Raw genomic sequence first — 12,638 nt, 5'->3', positions numbered from 1 at the left:
ACACTCGTGCAGAAGGAGCACGGCGGGGGGGAATATAATAATGAGAAAGCGACAAGTGGTGTCCAAACGGCTCCTCTGCGCTGGGGGGAAGTGGAGCAGCACAGGCTTGGGCTCGGGGGAGAAGGGCTCTTGCCGGGTCGGGAGGAGCGGGGTGGATGTGGGGGGCCTGGGGGAACACTTGCCCCGGGCTGGACGGCCCCACGCCGAGGCTTGGCCGCGGCAGAGGCTGCTGCCGCTTCTCCCCCCGTTGCGGGCATCCCTCAGCGCTCCCGGCCGGCGGCAGGCAGCGGGGCGCGGGAGCGGGGCGGCGGCGAGCAGCTGTCCTCCGGCCCCGCTCCGCGCTCCGCCCGCGGGGAGGGCCGCGCGCAAGGGGGGAGGGCGGGCCGCGCAGGGGCCCCGCCCCGCGGCGCGAGCGGTGCGGCAGAGCCGCCCCGGGGCTGCCAAGGGAGAGCGGCGGCCGCGGCCCCAGCCCCGCAGCGCTGGCATGAGGGTGGCGAGGCCGGGCCCCCAGCACCAGGTACCGCGACGGGACGGGGGGAGCCTCCCGGGGGAGCAAAACAAACCCGCTGGGAGGTGGGGAGGGGACCCGGGAGGCAGGAGCTTGCGGGCCGCTCGCTCGACCCCTTAAAGGCGTTGTTCAGAGCTGCTGGGGGGGAACTTTGAGGGATTAGCAGGTCCCTCCTAGCTCGAGGGGATATCTAGTCCCTGCCGACAGTGGCACTGCAGATGCTGTCGGCAGCCTCCCTCTTGCCACCTGGTCCCTGCCTGGTCGCGCTGGTGTGTGTGCGCGCCGTGGGGTGTCTCTGCTGGGCTTTTTGCTCATCCAGGTAGTTTTTGCCCCTGGTATTTCTTCTGGGTTTGCACGGACTCGAACGATCCTTTTGAAAGAGAGAGGCTGGTCTTGTGTGCCTGGCAGAGAAGGAGCCTGGGTGTAATTGTAAACAATGAAGCCGAAGGCATTCCTCTGGAGAGGAATTAAAATGCTGCTTTGGATCTCTCTTGCAAGTTTCTCAGTGTCAGTGCATTAAGATTTTTCTGGTGAAGGGAATTTTAAATCCTCAGACTGCTGCAGGTTGCCACAGAATCTATTCCGGTTTCTTTCTTCCCTGGTGTGTTCATATCTAATACCTCTTGGATATACAAATAGCTTTGCCTTGACATAACCCAGCAGTGCAGTCCACATCATGCAAACGGTAACTGTCACATTTGAACTTGCTTCCTTCTGATTTATTGGACCTTAAACAGTGTTTACAGGATGGAAATTGCAGACGTGCCTTCCAGATCCTCTGCCCTCCGATGGTTTTTGTGTTGCTGCACACGTGAGGCGGTGGCATATTGAGAAACCAGGTGCTGATCATTGAAATTCAGCCTCTGGGTTTCAGTGAGCTCATATCAAAAGTAAATTGGGTTGTGGGCTCTCGGCAGTTGTGTCACCAAACCACTTCAGGAAGAGTTATTACTGCCGAGGAAGAATGGGTAGCGCTTCGGTGCCTTGAGAGGACTCCAGCTGGACCTGCTCTGACTACTTGGTCCAGTGGAGAAGTGTTCGAGCTTGAGACTGAGGAGTCTGAGCTTTGTGAGCAGGGGTGTGTGACCTTGGGCAAGCGCTTGCCTCGATTTTTGTCTTGAATCAAATCGCATAAACCAGTTGGAGATGTTTTAGGAATCTGATCTTTCAGAGGACTTTGAGGGATTCAGAGACAGTGCACTTAACTGGTGATGAAAAATAATGAAAGGATTTAAATGCACACGAGAGGAATGAATGAATAAATGTTCTGTGAAGTAGAAACGGCTCAGTGTTTGCCGTGCTCTAATCCCGCTGAGGAGCAGCAGGTCTGTGGAACAAAGTGCTTTGTAGCAGAGGGGAAGGACATGTTCTCAGTTCTTTAGATCCAGGCAAGTGCAGACATGTCTGGTGCTTCAGCTGAGTGACAGTCTGAGATGGAAACCAGTGCAAAAATGTGGAGTACATGACGATTTCTCTGCCATTTTAATGGGAATCGTGGTTGGTTTGTTTGTTTGAGAGTGGCACAACGGTTGCAGCTGCTTTTGGATTAGGTAAATTAGTGAATTGGGAACACCTGCCCGTTCTGCCTAGCCCCACATTTAGAACAGGTGTAGGATTTGTGGGCTTTTTTTCTTGCAATATTTGCAGGAAGAGAGTCATATTTAGTCACTGATCTTTGTTCCTTAGACCACTTTCCAAAAAGCTACTTATCTGATAAGAACTCCCCAGTAGCTCCTGCAGTTAGCAGAACTGAAAAGACTGGTTTGAAGCTGAGTCTGTATCAGCTTGGTGATAAATAACTTGCTCTGTGAGGCCAGTTGTGCCAGTCATTGTCCCTAAGATCCTAAACAAGGGAACTCCAAATTTCTAGCCTGGCAGTGTCACCACCAGTGAGATTGTGCTGTTCCTGGCCTTAAAGGGGAAGCAGGAATCGGAGATGGTGACTGAAGCAGCAGCACCAGCACCAGGCCTCTTAAACTGGCAAGTCTCAAAGTCTGTTTTGGAAGTGCAGGGCAAGCTGCTTGGACATTTGGATGCTTTGTGGCATCCTCTGAACATATAAAGTATTTCTAGTGTCAACTTCAACTGCATACCATGCTATATTAAATTGGATTTTCAGCACTGGCACCTTGTGGGGGTTCACTCTGCTAGGAGATTGTGTTGAAGAGTTTTTAACCCACGGCTCCTTGTGTCTCTCTTCACCCTAAATGTGGGTAGGAATGTACTCCCAGTGATCACTGGTTGTCTAGGAAAATGTCATTGCCCAAAAAGGTCACCTCAGACTCATTTCCCTCCTCTGGCTCTTTCCTTTTAGAGTGTTTTATATTGCATTGCCAGTTGTGGTGTTCATACAGTTCTGTTGGAATCTAGCAGTGTTTGGTGCTTAACCAGCACACAGATGATCCAGGTGAAGATATGAGTCCAAATGTGGCTTTGTGAAACAAACAGATGACGACATTTTCACCTTGCCTGTCTGATACGATGTTCTTTTAGTCATTTAGAGGAGGCTTGAGTTAGTGTGTAAATAAATCTCTCTGGGAGATACAGCACTTGCTATGGGGACTGACTGTACTTGTGGGGAGCAAAATGACTCAGTGCTAACACCAGGGAAGCAGTCTGAAGATTGTGGTTCAGACCTAGTGCTCAGCTCATGAATCTCCCATGGCTGAAGATAAACACTTTGGTAGCAGTCCCTGTAGTCATCTGGCAAAACTGTAATTGAGTTTTGGGAGAGGTTTTGTGATAAGAGGCAGAGCTGTAGCTGCCAGGAGTCAGTAGTGGGGGAGGAACAGGGATCTGAAGATGCATTTTTAAACATGCTCTGGAGCATGAGTTGTAGCTAAGGGTAGGTAGCTGCTCCTGTTCTAGAGCCCTTGCATTTGGCTTGCAACTTAAGTCTGCTGTGGTGTTTCTAGGTGGCATTTCAGATAAGGGGATGTCTGTTTAGAAATTATTTTATTCTTTCACTTACATTTTAAAGAGGTTCAGAACCAAAGCAGTGATGTTCTGTTACTAGCAGAGATGAGTGTTGTACTTCAAGTATTTGCAGCTCGGTTTTCCAGCTTGAGCTTTTCTGTAACTTGAATAGGAATGTTGCTCTTCTCAAGAGGCTTAAAAAAGCTACCTAAAGGTGAGCTTGATTGGCAGCCCCAAAATACAGGAAAAGCCTTAAGCAGAGTGAGTTTGTGTCTGAGCTTTTAGAGTGGTCTTCTCTGAATACCTCTGTGCATGCAGTACAGATTTTGGGTCTAGTCCTTGTTGTGTAGTTGGATGTCCTAAATGGGCCAGGCTGGTGAGAGAATGCTAACTGGGAAGGGTATAATTAACTCTGCAAACTTGTCTCGTTAGCTCTTCTGTCTCAGCTCTGGAGAGCTGTTTCTATGTGTTAATTTGCATAAAACACATTTCCTGGCTGAAAAGCCTCTTAAAAGGCACACAGTCTGATGGCTAAGGCATTAGCCCGTGACAGGAGAGATCTCAGGTCAGGCTGCCAGTCTTCCGTAGCAGCCTCTTAGCTATGTAGTGCTGCTCTTCCTCAGTTCTTTACCTGAATGGGAGAGAATAGCTTTGCCCTGCCTCACAGGAGTAGTGCATGAGTGAAATACAGGGGATGAGGTGCTCAAGGTACAGCAGTGATGAGGGACATGCAGATCCAGGAATGGTAACTATCTGATGAACCTATTTCCATGGAAATAACAACTGTGGCTGTGCTGAAATACAGGTTACATAAGGGGAAAGAGGAGGCTTTCCTGTGCTTTCTGAGGTGGTCTCTCACAGCATAGCAATGCAGCATTTATGTGGCTAAAGTTTTGCCTCTGTATCAAGGGGCAACTGGTGGAAGGCGAGTACTGGAGTGGATTGCTGTATGGTGAGTCTCACCTCCCTCCATCAGCTGTAAGCTCCTGGGTGCTGACAGTGAAATCTGTTCCATCCTCAGTGCTTAGCTTTGCAGTCCAACTGAGTTTTATGCTCTGGCTTTGAAGACAGGGTGCCTCAGCTGCATCATTATTATTATTGTTATGTATTATTTGCACCTAAAGACTCAGTTGTGGTTGGCTTTCTGCTGAGCTTGGAGCTGTATTTGGCTGTCTTGGCTGCAGAGTTTCTCGACTGAATGGAAGTGGTGTGGCAAGGTTAATAAACAGGAGGAAAGAAGCCAGGAGAAGTTGGATGCAGAAAATAAGGTGCTAGGTAGGTGACTTTGGTGTGCAACTTGATGGTCTGGAATCACATGAAAGTTGCTTATACTTTTGTAATAACCAAAGTAAATATTGGTTGCTTGCAACTGCTGCTCATCCTAGCCCTGGCTGCTTTGCCAAGTGTTTGTCAGTGCTTCAGGCGCTTGGAGAGGAAGGGTGCAGGAGAGATACGTGCCTGGTTAGGATGCAGGTCTTGCCTTTGAGAGGGAATGCTGGAGAGCAGTGCTGCTTGAGTGTATTTGGAAGGTGGAGGCTTAGTGAAGGGCATCATGGAGCACAGAACTATGTTCAAAAGGAAAGGAAGGTGTTCTGGGACTGTTTTGAGAATCACTAATGTGTTCTCTCTATAAGATTTGGAATGTTGGGATACTGGTAGCACCCAGAGCTGCCTGCATGTTCTAAGAGAACTTGATTAAATGCTGCTGCTGAAAAGAAGGGGAGCCCAGTTTTGGAAAGGTCTGCCCTAGCTTGTAGCTGAAGAATAGCATTCTAATGTGCCAGAATTCTTACAGCTCTTATAGATGTGCTAACAGAGCACCTTGAGCTTATTTCTGTTCTCAGCACCCTCTGGAAGAAACACATTTGCCCTGATATTACAGGTGGGAAATGGAGACTCATCTTGGCAAATCCTTTACAACATCTCTGCTAGAGACTTGAACCCAGGCTGCTCAGAGCATAGGCTGCTGCCATGGTTTCAGGGGGATGCTTTCTCTCCTGACTTAACACAATCCCCCCAAGAACCTCAAAGTCACTTTGTAGAGGGTTTGGTTACTTAGCTGGAGTAGCCTGTTACATGCAGTGTAATGACAGCAGGTTGGTCTCTGCATGCTCTAAAAACTGTGGTGTATTGCTAGGGATGTATTCCAGATTGGGAGGCAGAATTTGTTAGCAGCCTGCTGGTCTCAGTGTCTCAAATCTTGGGTGTTTGGTTTTGTTGGGTTTTCTTCTTCCTGTCACTGTTCTGAAACGTGGTTGTTCAAGAATTAAGGTGTTTCTCTTGGAGTGCATGAGCTGGCTGACAACTGCAGACATCTGCTGAGTTAAATGATGCATGCAGGCTGCTTCTCCTTGCTGTCACTCGGCTGCAAGATGCTTCTCTTAATTTGCTAGTGTAGTTGCAGCTGAGATAAGCAGCTGTGCTGGAGCTCTGAGGAGAGAGGAAGTTTTTAAGATACAAATTTAATTCTTACAGTGGGGTTGCCAGAGACTTGGCTGACAGGTAGAGTCTGTTGGTGAATGTTGGGATCCTCAGCAGGCAACAGTTAGATCACAAACTTGGCTGTCCCAGGGAAAATGTGAGCAGAGTGGTAGGAAGAGCTGCCCTTTGATCTCGCTTTACCTGAGTAACACTTGAGAAAGGACTTAGGATTTAAGGAGACTGTCAGTCTGGCTTGGTAGTTCTGACTTTAGCTGGTTGTTTCTGGCTCTCTGAAGCTGGTTTTTAGTCTTTGGGGAAAGTTCAGGGGAGGGTAACTGATTAATAAAACTGCTTCTCGTACGATGAACTCGTGCAAACAGAAACCTCAGCCACAGGCAGAAAAAGAGCAGTAGTGAGTGTGGCCAGTCCTGCTTGTTTGTTACAGCCTTTGTCAAGGTGGGGGAAATGGAGCAAAGTTAAAAACTGCACTTGGCAGGTAGCTTTTAGGGGCTTTGTTTGCTTACAAGGCTTTAAACAGCTGAAGGTGTCCCTCTGCTCTGCGCAGCCTGAAATGTTTGTGTTCATCTGAACTCAGCTGAGAAGCTGGATGGGGTCGGTATCATCAGAAAATGAGTGGTTCAGGCCATGGAAGAGATGTAATGGATGTGCTTTAAAAGATGACCAGAGGAGAGGGGAACAAGTAAAGGCCTACTTGGTTATAGCCCAGTGTTCAGCAGTCAGCTCCAGCCACAGCTTCAGTCCCAGGTCTCCATCAGTAGGAGCACCATGCCATCAGCTGCCCCTTGAGAGCTGCTTCAGGTGCCAAGGCTCCTGTCTTTCCTGGGGAAGCCATGCCACTGGCCTGGGAGCAATCACAGATTCATAGGATGGTTTGGGTTGGAAGGGACCTTGAAGATGATCAAGTTGCAAGCCCCCTGCTGTGGGCAGGGACACCTCCTACTAGCCCAGGTTGCTCAAGGCCTCATCCAACCTGGCCTTGAACACCTCCAGGGAGGGGACGTCTGTGATCTCCCTGGGCAACCTATTTCCAGTGTCTCACCACTCTTACTGTAAAGAATTTCCTGCTAATATCTAGAGTGCTGTGCAGGTGGAGTGGGGCTCTGTAGCAGTGGGGAGGTATGAATATGTGAGGAGATGTCTGTCTTTGGTACATGCCCTGTGGACCTTGCTGTGCCTTCTGGGAGAGCTGCTGCGTGCCACATGCTGGAGCCATGGCTCCTACCCTCCCAAAGGGAATGGTTTAACAGGCAGGGCACAAATGCACCTGAGTCTTTTGCTCCTTGTCTGCACAAAGGGTGCCATAGGCCTGGCAGAAATCTGCATCTAGCTGGGGGCAGAGGCAAGCAGGGACCTTCTGCAGGGGGCTCCAACCTCCCTCTCACCTGCGAGGCAGTGACTGAGCAGTGTCCCCTCCTTCCCAAGCGGAGTAGCTTTTTATCCTATCTCTAAAAGCAAGCAAATGCCAATGTAGATCAGGTACTTTCAGCAGTCTAAGGGCTCTTTGAGGCTGGGGAAAAAGCAATCTGATTAGGGTTACAGCTGTTTCACTTCCTGACAGATGCACAGGGCGCTGCGGATGTGCACAGGCAGAGCAGTCTCGGTTTGTATCAGTGGCACAACCGCACAGCAGCCGGCCCTGTACTGAACTCCTTGTCCTGGACACCCTGCCAAAATGTGCTCTGTGCAGGAGTTTCTTGTGAAGCAGGTCACAGAGTGCATGTGTGTGTGTGTGCACATCCATTGGTGTGTGCTCTGGGTGGCTGGCAGGGCCTTTGTTGTTGAGCCCCTGGTGGCTGGGGCGGGCGCGGGGCTGTAAACAAGGGTGGCTAATTATAAAGCACTCCTGTCAAAAAACGATTTGCATTTGTACAAATGGTCCTAGTAGAAGTAGCTGGGTTGTGAGAGTACAATGAGTACCCAAATAAGCCCAGCGCTGAAGGGAGAACTGTTTCCTGCAACCACAGCTAAAAAGCTGTTCCTAACTAAATGCTGAGCTGGTGTAATTTTCTTTTCTAGGAACTGGGAATAAGAATTCCTAGACCACTGGGACACGGACCAAGCAGATTCATCCCCGAGAAGGAGGTGTGGTAGTGTTTTTCCAGTACACAGTGAACTTTATGCTTTTAAGGAACACTCTTTTGGTTTCAGGACAGCTGCTGAACTGCAAAACATTTTCAGTTGTGATCACATTCAGTCCTGGGGAGGCTTTGGCTACCGTTCTAGCGTGCCAAAGCAGGGAGAGCCCTGGGAAGCTTGGGAAGAGTTCTGACTCCTCCTGTGCTGCTGTCTAGCATAAGGGGAAACTCAATCCTGTGTGCTCTAAGAGTGTCTGTTGCCTTGTGAGCATCGGGATGTAATTTCCTACTGGTCCACAAGGCACCTGCCCCCTGCTCTGGGGTTGCTTTTTCTTCAGCTGCTTCTACTGCTCCGAATAATCTGAGAAGCTTCACAGTGCTGTGGCTGAGCATTTCTGGTGCTTCTCTCTTGCCTGTCTGGTGAGAGAATTTGGAGCAGAGGAGAGGTTAGTAATATGCCTGTGGTTTTCCAGGCATTTTAGAGCCTTAAATTTCAATTTCCTTTTAGTTTTCTCTCATCATCTTAGATGGGTTTTTACTTCTTTCCCTTTTTATTTGTTTTTGCCTTAGTAAAAATGATGATTCAGCTAGCTCTGTGTTTTTACAACAAACTACATTCAGTTTGGGGCATTCAAGAAAGTAAGACATGGAAGTAAGGCATTCAAGACAGATAAAAATGAGAAGTCAGTGGGAAAGCATAGAGCAAAACCAAGAAGAATCTTCTTTTGCTGATGTAGCCATCTGTGATCTTCTAAAGGAGAGATGCTGAAGGGGTTTTGCTTGCGGTGCCATCAGCAGATTTATCCTTGCCCTCAGTGCTGTGCTGATAGAGGTATTTACTGTTTCCCTCACTGCTCTCTCTGTCCAACCAGACCATTCAGGTGGGAAACGAGGACGCCGTGATGCACACGCTGTTTGCTGACTCCTTTGCTGCGCTGGGCCGGCTGGACAACGTCACCTTGGTGATGGTTTTCCACCCACAGTATCTTGAAAGCTTTCTGAAGACTCAGCACTATCTGCTGCAGATGGATGGTCCGCTCCCGCTGCACTACCGGCACTACATCGGCATCATGGTAATGCTGGAGCGGGGAGCTGCTGGCAGCAGCAGCCTCGGGGCTTCTGCAGCAGCACTTAATGCTCTGGGTGGCAGTTTGTAGTTGGAAGGGCATTTCCTCAGGAGCAGAGGGGGTTTGTCTGTCTGCTTCACAAATTGTTTTGTGAGACCAGTGCTTCATAGCTTCGGGGGGAAAGGTCTGTTGTAAAGTAAGACAATGGTTTGTTCTGTTTCCTTAGCAGCTCAGAAACCTGGGCTTGTTTGTGTGTCTCCTGTCAATTACACCTCCCTCCAACTCGCTCTGTCCCATCATCCCTTTCTGAATGTCTGAATTCCAAGCAGGTTTTCTGCCAGAAGTGGCTGATTTCATCATCTCTGGTCTGCCCTTAGTCTCTCTTGCTGTGTTCATTCCAAAAACCTCCCTTTGTTTTTGCTTCTGGGGGCTGACCTCACAGCAGCCTTGCTTCTTCCCCAGGGGACAGGACTGCAGAATGGATTATTTGCTTCAGGATAGGCAATGAATCCATGCCTGCATTTCTCCCTGGACATAAGCACGTTGCACCTGTAGCCAGAGTAGCCACAGTTACGAGAACAAGAACCAAAACAGCCTGATGTGTTCATCTCTTCATTCTTTCACTTCAGCCTTTGATCAGTGCAAGCCTTAGTCTTGAGCATTTTGAGGAAATGATGACTTATGGCATTTTTCCTGACGCTCTGACTTACTGTCATTGTTTTCTGTATCACAATTGTGTTTTCTAGGCTGCAGCACGACATCAGTGCTCTTATCTGGTTAACCTCCATGTGAATGACTTCCTTCATGTCGGTGGAGACCCTAAATGGTTGAATGGTCTGGAAAGTGCACCTCAAAAGCTGCAGAATCTAGGAGAACTGAACAAAATGTTGGCTCACCGACCCTGGCTCATCACCAAGGAACATATTGAGGTAAACCCTTCCTGGAGTGATGGGAATATGCCCTGAGGTTTCAGTAATGCTCTCACAGCTTCTTAGGGTGAGGGATGTTCTGCCTTGCTGACCTCCTGTCAGTGTTCTGTCACTCTGACACTGATGATGTTTCATTGCTTGTGCCCCTGTAAAGCTAACATGGTATTAACTGCTCAGAAATGATGCACAGCTTCCATGCCCAGCACAGTGACACTTCACAGCTGTCATCTCAGAAGTGTTGGTGCCATGACTGTGTGCTCAGATGGGCTTTTCCTTAAGTTTTGTGCTCTGAGGAGCCAGCACCCCCTGAGCGTTTCTGGGATGCTGCCAGAGGTTTTGCAGAACATCAGTCATTACATTTTTGTCTCTGCTGCTGCTTAGTTTTCAGGCAGGGCTGGAGGGAGCAGGCTGGCAGAACAGCCCAGGGAGAACTGGCCCAAGCTAGCCAGGACTGCAGCACCAACAAGCCACCAAGCAGCTGCTGCTGCTTCCCCCTTCTCTGAGGCCTACCCAGGTCAGCCAGCTCCAAGGGTGTGTGCAGCAGTGGCAGCTCTGACAGCAGGGGTATGCCCACCCTGGGCCTGGCCATGCTTACTGGACCAACTCCACTGCTCTTTACCCTTTGTGAGGAGGAAGTGGGTGCTGGAACTTTCTCGGGGCTGTCTGCTATAGGTGGAGAGGCAGCAGCAGGTCCTGCTGGGAGGCAGGGTGCTGGGCTGTGGGGGAGGGCACGAGCTCTGCCAGAAGGCCCCAAACCTCCCACACTTTCCTGCCCAAAGGGGAAGTTGGGGGTTGAAGCTTCTTGTCAAATGTAGAACATTCCACCCACAGGGACAAGATGGAGGGAGCCTGGCCTTGATGCCAGGTTTTACTGAGCTGATCAGCAAGGAGTTGCCAGGGTTCCCTGAGACTGCAAAGAGCAGCTGGAGAAGCATGTGACTGTTGTGGTTGCACCTTCATCAGAGGCGTGAAATTTCAATGCAAGTTGGTCTGGCCTCCACACAAACCAGATGGAGAGAAATAGAAACCCCAGCTGACTGAAGAGCTGAGGGCTAGAGTGGAGAGAAGTCATCTCCTCTGTGGCTTAACCACACGAGTCTGTGGCTGGCAGGTCACCTGGAAACAGCACACTGAGCACGCTGGTGGCAGCAGAGAGTTAGGATGTTGGAAGAATAATTGTCTGGTGAAGGAGTGTGTTGATCCACTGAACTAAGGTGGGACCAGCTGAACACAGCTAACACTTCTGTATTCTTTTTAAAGCAACTTCTAAAGACTGAAGAGAACAGCTGGTCCCTGGCAGAGCTGATCCATGCAGTCGTTCTCCTGACTCACTACCACTCCCTTGCGTCCTTCACCTTTGGCTGTGGCATCAGCCCCGAGATCGACTGTGAAGGGGGTCACACCTTCAGGCCCCCCTCTGTCAGCAACTATTGCATATGTGACATCACAAATGGTTACCACGGGGTGGAGGAGATTCAGGCCAGCCCAGTTGCAACTATTCCAGTAAGTACCTGCCTGAGCAATCGCTTCCAAAAGCAGCAGAACTTCATAGGTGGGGGGTGCCCCCTCCCTGGGATTGAGCAGCCTAATTCAGATGGGGGTTTACCAGTTGAGCAGATAGGTGTAGGAGAAGCTGAAATGACACTGGTTGACTGGGGGAGGTTACTGGAGGAAGACAAAAAGATACAGTCTCTGTTGTTTCTTTTTTGGGGTCTCTTGTCATTCATAGAGGCAAACTGAGATGGCTTCTGGCCTTGGCTAGTCTCTGATGTGTGTCCTGAGCAGCAGGGGCCAGGAGAGCTTTTGGTCATGGGTGCAGAGGGAAGTTGGCTCTTCCTTTGATTCCAGTATTGGACTTGGTTGCCTGGAGGTGTTTTGTGTGAAGGATCACAGAGATCACTGACCATTTTCTGACTTTGTCACTAACCAAGTACTGCCTGCCTGCAGCACTTCTGCTCAGTGATCTGTGCTTAGTGAAGAGCACAGAGTGAAGCAGGTGTTGGATTAACAACAGTGCTCACAGGGTATTTCCCATGCAACTCCCTTCCCTATGAGACTTCACTGCAGTAGTGTGGCTGGCATTTAAATCCTGTTTGGTGGAGCTTGCTGGAGGAACAAACTGCAAAAGGCAGAGGGGATAGGGGCAGAACTGTATCAGTTGAAGACAACAACTTTTATTTTGCCTTGCACTGATGGATTTTTACCAGACCAGATCCTGAGTGAATAATGTGCTGTGGTGTTAAACCAGCTCTTGTGAAACAAGCACTGGCTTTCCTTTGAGGCCTCATTAAATCTGCATTTACACTCACTCTTCCTTTTTTCCCTTCAATATGTTTCTCCTCTGCAAGCAGAGAAGGGGGAAAATTACAGTTGGGTAGTAAATTGTGGTTACTTCCTCTAGCAGAATTTCTGTTACACCTCCTTGGGTGTTTGTTTCTTTTCAGTTGTTAAACATTTAGATGAAGTAAGAGAAATTTCTTGTAGTGTGAGAACCACTTGCTCCAGAAAGCTTTGATTCTTAAAATATGCTGCAGCTACCAGGCATTTAACTGAGCAAAGATGATGATTAAATGTGAGCTGTTGGGTCGAGACACATCTCTCTCCAGAACTCTCTTCCTCAAAGAATTGGCATTTAAAGATGTAAATGAAGGACAGGGACTTGCAGTCAAATTTGTTGGCTTGACAACTTCTGCCATCACTG

The 12,638-nt window shown here is 49.2% G+C and overlaps 1 protein-coding gene across 2 annotated transcripts in view; it reads left to right on the top strand.

Annotated features, from left to right (window-relative positions):
• SESN1 (sestrin 1) overlaps nt 1-12,638 on the top strand; it is a 69,540-nt gene that overhangs the window by 51,807 nt on the left and 5,095 nt on the right. The window contains exons 1-5 of one of the 2 annotated variants that reach the window (XM_068160493.1): nt 416-517; nt 7,883-7,948; nt 8,814-9,014; nt 9,755-9,937; nt 11,198-11,440. In XM_068160493.1, coding sequence (XP_068016594.1) covers nt 485-517; nt 7,883-7,948; nt 8,814-9,014; nt 9,755-9,937; nt 11,198-11,440 — 726 coding nt within the window. In that variant the 5' untranslated portion in view covers nt 416-484. Of the gene's footprint in view, nt 1-415; nt 518-7,882; nt 7,949-8,813; nt 9,015-9,754; nt 9,938-11,197; nt 11,441-12,638 lie in introns of those variants that run through there. The other variant, XM_068160492.1, reaches the window with a different exon arrangement.

The sequence above is a fragment of the Melanerpes formicivorus genome, unplaced genomic scaffold, assembly GCF_026170545.1.
Source record: "Melanerpes formicivorus ecotype bairdi unplaced genomic scaffold, bMelFor1.0.p_v2 SCAF_50, whole genome shotgun sequence".
Lineage (NCBI taxonomy): Eukaryota > Metazoa > Chordata > Aves > Piciformes > Picidae > Melanerpes > Melanerpes formicivorus.
This window is presented reverse-complemented; position numbering and strand designations above follow the sequence as displayed.